The sequence below is a fragment of the Physella acuta genome, unplaced genomic scaffold (assembly GCF_028476545.2).
Source record: "Physella acuta isolate Inbredline_101_S28 unplaced genomic scaffold, ASM2847654v3 ptg000416l, whole genome shotgun sequence".
NCBI classification, from domain to species: domain Eukaryota; kingdom Metazoa; phylum Mollusca; class Gastropoda; family Physidae; genus Physella; species Physella acuta.
The window spans coordinates 355,753-370,360 of NW_026731935.1; the positions used below are offsets into that span (position 1 = coordinate 355,753).

The 14,608-nt window shown below is 37.1% G+C and overlaps 1 protein-coding gene across 1 annotated transcript in view; it reads right to left on the minus strand.

Moving 5' to 3' along the window:
- Positions 1–6,123: 6,123 nt before the first annotated feature.
- The window catches only part of LOC131942645 (uncharacterized), a 32,253-nt gene continuing 23,768 nt past the window's right edge, over positions 6,124–14,608 (minus strand). Inside the window, exons 4-11 of the mRNA XM_059302543.1 lie at positions 13,475–13,932; positions 13,022–13,197; positions 11,765–11,778; positions 8,618–8,633; positions 8,230–8,274; positions 7,659–7,703; positions 7,187–7,213; positions 6,124–6,891 (exon numbers count right to left, since the gene is read on the minus strand). Of these exons, the coding sequence (XP_059158526.1) occupies positions 6,599–6,891; positions 7,187–7,213; positions 7,659–7,703; positions 8,230–8,274; positions 8,618–8,633; positions 11,765–11,778; positions 13,022–13,197; positions 13,475–13,932 (1,074 nt within the window). The 3' untranslated portion in view covers positions 6,124–6,598. The remainder of the gene's footprint in view (positions 6,892–7,186; positions 7,214–7,658; positions 7,704–8,229; positions 8,275–8,617; positions 8,634–11,764; positions 11,779–13,021; positions 13,198–13,474; positions 13,933–14,608) is intronic.

Genomic DNA, 14,608 nt, shown 5'->3' on the forward strand with positions numbered 1-14,608 from the left:
GCAATAATGTGACGTCGCAACATCTGACCCCCCCCCTCCCCCTCATCACACATCGTCACAAAATTGCGGACCCCCCCCCTCCCCCCTACGAGTGTGACGTCATTTATGGATGACCCCTTACGGTCAAAGCCCGAAATGCGGCCAAAGCGCGGATTGGCTGGCCAATCCGCGCATTGGCCGGCTCTCTTGGCCAAAGCCCGAAGAACTTAGCACTAAGATCGTATTGCTTACATTGGCCGGCCAATGCGCGCACTGGCCGGGATGTCCTGGCCAATGTTCTATCTAGACTAAGTTGTGATCGCATTTTCATTATTCTGGGTGCGTTTTCATTGAGAGTAACGTATTGTTTAGCTCTTGTTTGTATAGCATTCTATATGCAAGGCGACATGGATCAAAAGGGCCGTCAGACCATGAGACAGACATAGCAGATCGCTGTCAAAAGAAAAAAAAATGTAAATCCATGTTAGTTTCCATTTATGGCTCTCGATAAAATAGTTACTGAGGAAGATCTTGAGAACATTGAACAAGAAATGGAGGTTGCCATAAATGCAACGACATCCTCAGCTAACACATCTACTGCCGTGGCGGAACGTCCAGACCAGTTGCGTGGCAATAATGTGGCCAACAGATTCTATATAGTTTGTGAAAAACATTGTAGTGCAGCTCATTCTTTTGGATCATGTGGACCGGCCGAAGTCTGAAATAGCTCTTGATTAGAAGATCATCTGGCTAGGGAAGACCGGCCAAAGTCCGAATTAAAAGATCATGAGCAGGTTTGGGTTGTTTTTTTATACCGTAAAGATCATGAAACTAAGTCTTTATTGATTATTCATTAAAATAAATTACAGAAACATTCAAATATTTTATTGTACTATAGTCTCAATCAATCAATATTATCACTTGTTACGACAACTTTTATGGCTTTTAGAATTACATAATAGCTTTTTATTTTTACAGTTGCAGCGATTTTTTGTGCACTTAGTTGTGCAATTGCAGCGAGTCTAGCCTTGGCCGCCGGTCAATGATTGTGAAGATGCGATGGTTCGTGGTGATTTTTCCTCAGTTCACACTGACGATAATATGAGCAGTTTTTCGTGAAGAATTGAAAACTCACTTGTAGCATACAGTTGGTTTAGAACACCATGTTCCGTTCCTAAATAGTAGAAAGCGCCCTCGACGCTCATGACAACTGCAATGACGCTTCAGGGATTACCGCAACCTCTGTCAACATCTGGTATACGGATGCGTACATTGTCATCCACTTCAGCTTGTTTAAATTTTGAATTTGATGTTTTAAGCATCTTAACACCTTGAGTTTGCAAGCTAGTATGAGCTGCTGACCTGTTGTCCACGATGTCTTGTTTATTGTGACACAATCTGCAGGTAATATTTCCTCCGTACCCTTCGTCTGCTTCATTGTGTATTCCGCAAATAGCATGGACATCGTTGTCGCAGGATCCACAAGAATGGGCTGAACTACAATGTTTATCACAAGCTATACAGAATCTGTTGGCCACATTATTGCCACGGCAGCAGATGTGTTAGCTGATGATGTCGTTGCATTTATGGTAACCTCCATTTCTTGTTCAATGTTCTCAAGATCTTCTTAAGTAGCTAACTGATCGAGAGCCTATCTTGGTAGATTTGAAGTGCTAAGTCCAAACAAGGCTTCGTATGGCGATTGTTGGATTCCTTAATGAAAATTACGGTTTTTCATAAGACTCTCAGCCCAATGAGCTGATTCATCTGTCTGCATCCATGTCATCATCATGTTCGATCATCTTAGTTGGCACGTTCTACTGAACATTGGCTTTGGCCATGCCTGGTTTTCTGTGAACTAGTTTAAGTTCAGGCCACATGTTCTTTAGTTCAGAATTAATTTGATTCACAAATTCTTTTCCATTAGGATTTGGATTATTTATTTTGGCAGCCATATGGTATGTCTGTCTCTTGATCTGACGGTCCTTTTGGTCAATGTCGCATTGCATATAGAATGCTATACAAACAATAGCCAAACAATACGTTACTCACAATGAATCCGCACCCAGTAAATGAAAACGTGATCACAATTTAGTCTAGATAGAATATTGGCCAGGACATCACGGCCAGTGCGCGCATTGGCCGGCCAATGTACGAAATACGCTCTTAGTGCTATGTTCTTCGGGCTTTGGCCAAGAGAGCCGGCCAATGCGCACATTGGCCAGCCAATCCTGAGTTTGGCCGCATTTCGGGCTTTGACCGTAACATATATATATATATGTATATATATATATATATATATATATATATATATATATATATATATATATATATATATATATATATATATATATATATATATATATATATATATGTGTGTGTGTGTGTGTGTGTGTGTGTAAATGCCCTACCATTTAAATAACTGTAAAGAAAAACGTGGCTTATTGACTTCTAGTAAAGGTATTCAGCAAATAATATGATGATCGATACTTTTCTTTACTGTGATTTAAATAATAACGCATTAATATTATACACGAGAAAAATGGCCCGTTGAGGAAGGATACAACGGGCGCTAGGTTGATAGTGCTGTCTATTTTCTCTAAACTAAAACCAACCCCCCCCCCCCCCCCCCAAACATGTCTACCGTCCCATTCAACGAAATATAATAATATACTCTTCCAGTGTCCGCCCCCTCCCAGAAAATTCTACCCCCGCCCTTGAAAATTTCAAGTACCCCCACCCCTCTCCGGAGAGGAAAAAGTCTGAAAGAAACACTGGTCGCATTTGTAGATCTTACAAACTAAAGAAAGAACCTGGGCGGGGCTTCACCCCTACCGGAAGAGATGCATGAAAAAAACTGTGCACGCTAAACACTTTTTAGATTAGAAAAAGTTCCTCCCTCCGGGGAGGAAAAAGTCTGAAAGAAACACTGGTGTCGCGCTTAGCCACTACTCGAAGAATTGCATGAAAGAAACTCTGCACGCAAACCACTTTTTAGATTAGACACACGAATTAGGCTTTAATTTTATTATACAGTATCGATGACGACATTTCTTTTGAGTTGGAGGGGGGGGGGGGGGTCGGCTTAGACGTTCTCACGCGGGGGATGGGCTTCGCCACTACCCGAAGAATAGTATGAAAGAAACTCTTCACGCAAACCACTTTTAAGATTAGACAAAATTGGCTTTTTAATTCAATGTTTACTCGAGAATCAATAACGTCATATTGCTGTGTGCACTCTCCGTCTGTAGACTAATTTCTACTATATGCTTCAATGTGACGTCATGTTTCGTTTTCGTTTAACTATGTATGTTTTTAATTTGCTTGTGTTTTCTCTAGACAGATAGATAGATAGATAGATAGATAGATAGATAGATAGATAGATAGATAGATAGATAGATAGATAGATAGATAGATAGATAGATAGATAGATAGATAGATAGATAGATAGATAGATAGATAGGCCTACATAGACAGACAGCAAAACTATTATTATAAATTTAAAGAAATAATTTATATTTTCTACTTTTTAGTACATTTTTATGAAAAAGCTTGTTATTAAAAACGTTTAAATAACTTTTACTTTCTTGTAAAAGAAGTATTGTAATCACGCACAAAAACAAAATGACATTTAATAGTTTTCACCCCAAATTATCGTATGCCGCGTTCTGTCTGTTTTTAACGTTATCGAGAAAACCCAAGGACGCATTTTAATAACTGCAAAATTTTAAGTTGCGATTTTGACAAATTTTGATGTTTTTTAACCTTCCACCCTGTTCATCTGTGTATGTATGAAAACACCATAACCCGAATACCGTTTCAGTTACGATCAAGAAATTTCATATTATATAAATATAAGTATTATTTCATTTTTTTTCCCAACTTTACTGCGATTTCTGGTAACTTGAAGTGATTCTTAACCCACTTCAGGTTTGTCAAAGCGTAGGCTATAACTTAAGCGCGTTTTAAGTTCGCCTATATTTTTATATATATATATATATATATATATATATATATATATATATATATATATATATATATATATATATATATACGTATATATATTATATATATATATATATATATATATATATATATATATATATATATATATATATATATATATATATATATACATATATATATACATATTCTAGGCATACTGCCTAGCTTCGCTTAGGTTTTCAAAAAACTTTTGAGAATTAAGATGATTAATTAATTGGTGATCGGCTGTTATGTGGAGTGCTTAGGGCCTAAGTTTAAACAGTCAGAGTAATAGTATGGCATGCTAGCATTTGTGTAGTCGCAAACTTATTACTCGCAAGGTAATTAGAACTGCAAAAGCTTCCTTTAAAAGTATAAATCAAATATTATAATAAATTCACTTTAGCAATTAATTTGTACAATTTTAGTATAATACATAACATAATTTATAACGAAATATTTATTTAAACGTATGTATTTCATTTTAACCCCCCCCCCCCGCCCCTCCATACATGGATGAACATATAAGTTAATACGATTCTCAACCAAACCGTTTACCTCATGCATATTTTACAACGTTGAGTTGATGTAACTATTTAATTAAGACTATTTAACACTCTAATTAATCACTTAATTAAGTGGAATCATCATTTTTCTCTCTGTATTTTGCTATTTTTTGCCTTGGTGTCACCCGGTGCGGTCCGCCCACCCCCGCTACGCCACTGTTACTTATTTCTTTGTAGTCCATGGGGAGCGAAGGGCCACAGAGGCGTAGTGACCCCTCCCGTCGCCCGGGGCGAACCTTTATTTTGCGCCCCCCCCCCATATATCTATATCTATCTATCTATCTAACTATCTATCTATCTATGTGTGCGTGTGACAATCCGGAAAAAGATTTAATAATTACGACGTAATTTCCCTTAAGATTGTGACGTAGGCTATAACGAAAATATGTAGGCACGGAGAGAGTGTTTGGAGTGGCCTCCCCTTGAAAGTGTGTGAACAAAGCAGTGTCTGAAGCAATGTGGTGAGGTGTCAACAGTGTAGGCCAACTCGTCCGTTTTCTTATTGTCACGTTTCTTCTTATTGATGAAAAATACCAGTAAATTATACAGATTCTCTTTATGGACTGTGTTCATTGTCCACCTGGCTCCAACGAGCACACAACACCTTAGAATAGATGTCGGTTGTAACAAGATGCATAATCCTTTAAAACATGAAATTAACCTCATCTGAGTTTAGAGGGACGTTTGTAGCAGGTGCTATGAAAACAATGCAAACACAAACACAATGCCAACACAAATGCAAAAAACACAAACGAAAAAATAAACACAACGTAACTACAGACACAAAAGAAAACGCAAAAGAAAACACAAACACAATACAAACAAAATGCAAACGAACACAAACGAAAACACAAAAGCAACACGAACTTAAAAGAAAAAACGAACGTAAACACAAACGAAAACGCAACTACTTAAATGCAAGCATCAACGCATAGTGCTTACAGTCTAGCCCGGTGCGCTAAATCGCACCCTGCCGGGACACCTGTGGAACCGCCTGATTCATCTTAGTAATATCTATAATACCCTATCTCATTCATAAAACGATTATAATACCCTATCTTATTCATAAAATAAACAAAAGACAGTATTTAATATATCCTTGTTTTACCTACCATATTGCACTTTATCAGTCCATGCTAATTATATTATTGCATTCAAATTTTTTTTTTATTAGAGTTGAATTTATTTTTAAATTACCCCCCTGACAAAATTATTAAATATTTTGATTAATTAGTTTTTCGACCCTACTTTTATTAAAACGTATCCAATTTTTCTAGAATTTTAAGCAAAAATATTATTTGACATAGAATCTAGATCCGTTTAATATGTTTTAGCAATGTGTGTGTATTTAATATTTCTTCATGTTATGCGAAAGAATAAAAACTGTGGCACCTATAAAATAAATTCAAGTTGTTATATAAACAAACCCTACTCAATTTCTTACTATAAGTCAATGCGATGCAATTTAAAAGCTCTGCATGATTCAATATTTACTTTCGTGGTTCAAAAACCTACAACGATGACGCGAGGAAGGAACGATGGAAGGAAATGACTGATACACTACCACCAGCCTTATATTACAGATCCTACAAAAATAAGTTTAAAGCGTTATGTTTTTTTTTCTATCTGATGTATTGACTTAGGTACAAATTGCTACATACAAACATTTCAGACACTTGGAGATATATAAATCTCCAGTTTTCGTACACACAGTTATGTATGTTTTGATCTAATGTAGCAACATATTTCTGCCAGTGATTATATTCCAATGGATGTTTAGTTACCATTAAAAATTTATATGTTGTATAATCTTATGTTTCGCATAATGTTATGCGTTGTTTAATGTTATTGATTGTATTATATGTTATGATTTGTATAATAAGTTGTGTGTTGTATAATTTTATTGCTTGTATATTATATATGATGATGTGTATAATACGTTAATGGATTATATACTTTTACAAACGATATACTATGTTATGTGTTGTATAAGTTGAAAAGCTGTATAATATGTTATGCTGTGTAAGTCCATTCGATTGATGACCGTGTTCTGGCATTACTTGGTCCAATCAAGATTCTACAGAATGCTCCTCAGAACTCGAGTTCTCTTTAGACTTGGAGCTGTGTTCTTCATCGGATGCTCCCTGCTCGCTTGGCTGATTGATTGCCACTACAGTTTGTGACTGGAATGGTGTGTTCGACCTGGACTTTCTAACATTGTCTTTTTTCTTCTTCTTTGCATTTTGATTATGGACTCGCTGAGCCCGCTGTCTAAAATATTCTTGTGGATCGTAAACCAAGTCTGTAGAGTCGACACATTTGTCATTGGACCGACACTCTCTTATTTCAACAACCTCTTTTACTGAAAGTAAACACAATTATGTTATCAAGTCATCAGGTCAAAAAGTAGATCTTCCGCTAACTAACCTTGTAATTGTATCTGCTCAATAATTGCTTTGTAGAATTAGTTGTCAATGAACTAACGACATTAAAGCCAATATTAGTGTTACAACAAAAATCAATTCAAGTCTAACACAGTACGTAGACGCTATAATTTCATTTCCTAATTTACTTTTTGTATTTGTTACACATTTTATTAAGGTTTCTAAATCAAATGATTACAATATGTATAATAAAATAAAGTATCATTTACTTACGTTTTTTTGCGAACATTATTTTGTATCCTGGAAAAAAAAACACCACGTTGTTATTAATTCATTAAAAATCTTTGGTGTTATCTGGAGTTAAAAATACTAGTCTATTTTTGGTATGGTCAGTGTAAAATTAACTATTTTTTTTACAAAGGATGTTGAGGCTACTAAGTAATTCATATAGGTAGAAATAATTACAAAACAAGTTAATTAAAAATGTTGGGCTGTTTTTCGCCAACATTAAGTTGACAGAAAGTGTAGTTGTGTGTTGCCAACATTAACACAACTTGACGTCTACTAGTCTTTTAGCCTAATTTGACGTCTGTTGGTCTTTTAGCCTAATTTGACGCCTACTGGTCTTTTAGCCTAATTTGACGTCTACTGGTCTTTTAGCCTAATTTTAGCCTAGTGCTTAAGTATTTCTTGGTAAAAGATTAAAATAAATACTCAATTTAAAGAACAATCTTCACAAACTTACTTTCAATATTTGCAGCCTTTGCCCTACCTAGTGAAAGCTGAAATCCTAGGGTATAAAAAAATATACCAAGTGTAGACAGATAATAAAATAATAAATCTAAAGCAATATTTCAAATGAGAAAAGTATGTTTATGTTTCAAATTGGTGATCTATAGTAATATATATAATGTATAATGTGCATGCCTAATTTGACGTCTATTGGTCTTTAAGCCTAATTTGACGTCTATTGGTCTTTTAGCCCAACTTGACGTCGTCTCTTCTAGCCCAACTTGACGTCTATTGGTCTTTTAGCATAACTTGACGTCTATTGGTCTTTAATCACAACTTGACGTTTACTGGTCTTTTAGCCCAACTTGACGTCTATTAGTCTTTTAGCCTAATTTGTCGCCTAGTGGTCTTTTAGCCTAATTTGACGTCTGTTGGTCTTTTAGCCTAATTTGACGCCTACTGGTCTTTTAGCCTAATTTGACGTCTACTGATCTTTTAGCCTAATTTTAGCCTAGTGCGTAAGTATTTCTTGGTAAAAGCTTAAATTACATACACAATTTAATGAAAAATCTTCACAAACTTACTTTCAATATTTGAAGCCTTTGCCCTACCTAGTGAAAGCTGAAATCCTAGGGTATAAAAAAAATATACCAAGTGTAGACAGATAATAAAATAATAAATCAAAAGCAATATTTCAAATGAGAAAAGTATGTTTATCTTTCAAATTAGTGATCTCTAGTAATATATATAATGTATAATGTGCATGCTGTCCAGTAATGTTATAATGACAGTGTATTAACGCAATATTCAAGTATTTATAGACATAAAATATTTGTTAATAAATAACATGTGCCTTAAAGTTTATGTAAATAGTTTACACAAATGTAAACATATTATGGCTGTATAAAAATATTTTAACGAAGTAGTTTACTGTTATGCACATACATAATATGTATATTAAAAACATCATACCTGACAAGTCGTGAGACTATAAAAGAAAAAAATAATAATGCGAACATTAGGTCAAAGGCCTCATAAAACTTGACTTGTTAAATTAAACACAAATATAACTCTAAAATCAAACATGCTACCCTAAACCTACCTAACTTGCTACCCTACACTTAACATGCTACTCTACATCTAACATGCTACCCTATACCTAACTAGCTACCCTACACCTAACATGCTACCCTACACCTCTACCTAACATGCTACCCTCTACCTAACAAGCTACCCTACACCTAACATGCTACCCTACACCTAACATGCTACCCTACACCTAACATGCTACCCTACACCTAACATGCTACCCTATACCTAACATGCTACCCTACACCTAACATGCTACCCTATACCTAACATGCTACCTTACATCTAACATGCTACCCTACACCTAACATGCTACCCTACACCTAACATGCTACCCTACACCTAACATGCTACCCTACACCTAACATGCTACCCTACATTTAACATGCTACCCTACACCTAACATGCTACCCTACACCTAACATGCTACCCTACACCTAACATGCTACCTTACATCTAACATGCTACCCTACACCTAACATGCTACCCTACACCTAACATGCTACCCTACATTTAACATGCTACCCTACACCTAACATGCTATCCTACATCTAACATGCTACCCTACATTTAACATGCTACCCTACACCTAACATGCTACCCTACATCTAACATGCTATCCTACACCTAACATGCTACCCTACATCTAACATGCTACCCTACACCTCTACCTAACATGCTACCCTACATCTAACATGCTACCCTACATCTAACATGCTACCCTACATCTAACATGCTACCCTACATCTAACATGCTACCCTACACCTAACATGCTATCCTACACCTAACATGCTACCCTACACCTAACATGCTACCCTACATCTAACATGCTACCCTACATCTAACATGCTACCCTACATCTAACATGCTATCCTACACCTAACATGCTACCCTACATTTAACATGCTATCCTACACCTAACATGCTACCCTACATCTAACATGCTATCCTACATCTAACATGCTACCCTACATCTAACATGCTATCCTACACCTAACATGCTACCCTACACCTAACATGCTATCCTACACCTAACATGCTATCCTACACCTAACATGCTACCCTACATCTAACATGCTATCCTACACCTAACATGCTACCCTACATTTAACATGCTATCCTACACCTAACATGCTACCCTACATCTAACATGCTATCCTACACCTAACATGCTATCCTACACCTAACATGCTACCCTACACCTAACATGCTATCCTACACCTAACATGCTACCCTACACCTCTACCTAACATGCTACCCTACACCTAACATGCTACCCTACATCTAACATGCTATCCTACACCTAACATGCTACCCTACATTTAACATGCTATCCTACACCTAACATGCTACCCTACATCTAACATGCTATCCTACACCTAACATGCTACCCTACACCTAACATGCTATCCTACACCTAACATGCTACCCTACACCTCTACCTAACATGCTATCCTACACCTAACATGCTATCCTACACCTAACATGCTACCCTACACCTCTACCTAACATGCTATCCTACACCTCTACCTAACATGCTATCCTACATCTAACATGCTATCCTACACCTAACATGCTATCCTACACCTAACATGCTATCCTACACCTAACATGCTACCCTACACCTAACATGCTATCCTACACCTAACATGCTACCCTACACCTCTACCTAACATGCTATCCTACACCTAACATGCTATCCTACACCTAACATGCTATCCTACACCTAACATGCTATCCTACACCTAACATGCTACCCTACACCTAACATGCTACCCTACATCTAACATGCTATCCTACACCTAACATGCTACCCTACACCTAACATGCTACCCTACACCTAACATGCTACCCTACACCTCTACCTAACAAGCTACCCTACATCTAACATGCTACCCTACACCTAACATGCTACCCTACACCTAACATGCTACCCTACATTTAACATGCTACCCTACACCTAACATGCTACCCTACATCTAACATGCTACCCTACACCTAACATGCTATCCTACACCTCTACCCAACATGCTATCCTACACCTAACATGCTACCCTACACCTAACATGCTACCCTACACCTAACATGCTATCCTACATCTAACATGCTACCCTACATCTAACATGCTACCCTACACCTAACATGCTACCCTACACCTAACATGCTATCCTACATCTAACATGCTACCCTACATCTAACATGCTACCCTACACCTAACATGCTACCCTACACCTAACATGCTACCCTACACCTAACATGCTACCCTACATTTAACATGCTACCCTACACCTAACATGCTACCCTACACCTAACATGCTACCCTACATTTAACATGCTATCCTACACCTAACACGCTACCCTACACCTCTACCTAACATGCTACCCTACACCTAACATGCTATCCTACACCTCTACCTAACATGCTATCCTACACCTAACATGCTATCCTACACCTAACATGCTATCCTACACCTAACATGCTATCCTACACCTAACATGCTATCCTACACCTAACATGCTATCCTACACCTCTACCTAACATGCTACCCTACATTTAACATGCTACCCTACACCTAACATGCTATCCTACACCTCTACCTAACATGCTATCCTACACCTAACATGCTATCCTACACCTAACATGCTATCCTACACCTAACATGCTATCCTACACCTAACATGCTATCCTACACCTAACATGCTATCCTACACCTCTACCTAACATGCTACCCTACATTTAACATGCTACCCTACACCTAACATGCTATCCTACACCTCTACCTAACATGCTATCCTACACCTCTACCTAACTTGCTATCCTACACCTAACATGCTACCCTACACACCACTACCTTACACCATTCACCATTACCATTCACTACTACCATTAACCACTACCTAACACCACTCAACATTACATTACACCATTCACCATTACTTTACTACACCATTAACCAATATCTTAAAGTGAGCATATCTCTACTGAGTGTAAGAAAAAAGTTAAAAAAAAAACTGTTAAAAATCCTTACCAGGTCATCACTACCTGAAATAGAAATACAGAAATGCCGTAAACACTGATGTTATATTTTACAAATCTGAATATATTTATGCAATTATCACTTAATTGATTCGGCATTGTCTCTCTTATTTAAGTACTATCAATAGCTCCTGGCAAAAAGCCTACCTCACTCGACCCTAACCATCACCACCAACAACCATAAACACTAACACAAACACGTACATCAACAAAATAAACAACGTTACAACATAAACAACATTACAACATAAACAACATTACAACATAAACAACGTAAACAACATAAACAACGTAAGCCACCTAAACAACATAAACAAAATTACAACATAAACAGCGTAAACAACATAACCAGCGCAAACAACATAAACAATGTAAGCCACCTAAACAATATAAACAACGTAAGCCACCTAAACAACATGAACAACGTAAGCCACCTAAACAGCATAAACAACGTCAGCCATCTAAACAGCATAAACAACATAACCCATGTAAGCCACCTAAACAACATTAACAACATAAACAACGTAAGCCACCTAAACAACATAAACAAAATTACAACATAAACAGCGTACACAACATAACCAGCGCAAACAACATAAACAATGTAAGCCACCTAAACAATATAAACAACGTAAGCCACCTAAACAACATAAACAACGTAAGCCACCTAAACAGCATAAACAACGTCAGCCATCTAAACAGCATAAACAACATAACCCATGTAAGCCACCTAAACAACATTAACAACATAAACAACGTAAGCCACCTAAACAACATAAACCACGTAAACAACGTAAGCCAACTAAACAACATAAATAACATAAGCCACCTAAACAACATAACCAACGTAAGCCACCTATACACATAACCAACATAAACAACGTAAGCCGTCTAAACAACGTAAACAACATAAGCAACGTAAGCCAACTAAACAACATGAATAACGTAAGCCAACTAAACAACATAAACAACGTAATCCACCTAAACAACATAAACAACGTAAGCCACCTAAACAACATAAACAACGTAAGCCAACTAAACAACATAAACAACGTAAGCCACATAAACAACATAAACAACGTAAGCCAACTAAACAACATAAACAACGTAAGCCACATAAACAACCAACAACGTAAGTCACCTAAACAACATAATCAACATAAAAAAAATGTAAGCCACCTAAACAACATAAACAATGTAAGCCACATAAACAACATAAACATCTATGACAGTAGAGCAGTTTACTCACGGCGTAGTCTAGTTTGATCGGTAGAAACGAGAATCTTGGCATTGCGCCATCTTTCCGCCATATATCGCCAGGTCCAGTCTGTCTGAGTAGCTCGATCAATACATTGGACACTATGTAACTGTTTGAACATGTACTCACCAAGTGTCAAGTAGAAACTGTCTTCAAAATCTTCCACCCTTCAAAGCCAGGTAAATAAAGGAAAGTTAGATTTCAAAATCTTCCATCCTACAAAGCCAGGTAAATAAAGGAAAGTTAGATTTCAAAATCTTCCATCCTACAAAGCCAGGTAAATAAAGGAAAGTTAGATTTCAAAATCTCCCATCCTACAAAACCCGTTACACTTTTCTATAGAGCAAAAACTACATTCTTTTAGCGCAGAATGAGAAAGATCAATGTATAACTTTAAGGCCAGGTATATCAAATAGTCAATGACTTTGAGTCAAATGAACAAACCTTACACTTCCGTGATTAGATTTGGTGAGCCATCTTTCAATTTCTTGCACTTGGCTGGTGACAGCATGAAGACGTGAGCTGCTGTTGGCTTGCGACCTCGCAAAGTCTTGACCATCCAGGTGGACTAGGTCCTCCTGTGTTGAGTCTTCCATCTCACCATAGGCTAGATCATCAGATGCGATGGTCGTCTCTGTCGAGCTGGAGTTTGTGCTGTGGGATTGGACAGTCGGCGAGTTGGTGTTGTGGCTGCTGGCTTTCTTCATGTTTGTTGGTTTGTGAGCTGCAGTCCCGACGGGGGGAACCAATGTGTCTGTGTGGGAATCAACAGCACGAGAGGAAACTGATGCTTTGATACTTGGCAAATTATTAGGCTTTAAATGCGTGAAATCTTCTGATTGATTTTTTCCTTTCACAAAATATTTGCTTGTGTCAGCCTCGGAAAGCCTTTTCATAAAAGACTGCAAATAAAAAAAAAAAAACATTAAATCATGCTTAGAAAAGACTTAAATGAAAATAATAAATAAAAGATCAATTAGAAATCTGTTTATAATGCGAAGCTTCTCGGAATCCGTGAGGTACTTGTAATTGTGGTAGTCCAATGAAATTAGGCCCAGATCCCCTGAATAGACTATAGGAAAAGCCGTTACACGGATCAGATCACCGGAGTAGACTTTAGGAAAAACTGATAGGGAAATAATATCAGATCCTTTTTTAAATCATCGATTAGTTACATTTGTTATTAACATCTTTAAAATAACTCATTAAACATAAAATAGCCTACTCTTGACTTTTATTCATCATTGATTAAAACAAGTTAATAAAAAGTCTAGAGACAATTTAAGCGCAATTTCCTTATGTTATCCATAACAATTTTAAATCGAGATAAATCATATATTCAGCAACGGTGCCCAAATATTAAAACGTTTATATCAGTATTTGACTATGATTAAAACCCGCCCTCTTGTTTGTAAACATTAGCACGTGGAAAAAAACAAGCGACGCGTAGCTCGCCTCTCTCTCTTGCCGCGCGCAGTGACGCGAACGATCCCACGTCGCGACAGGCTAGCCTCCCGTATCAGTCGAAAAAAAGGGGGAAAAAGCCTACACGATGCTCAGTTTAGAAAAGTAGTAATT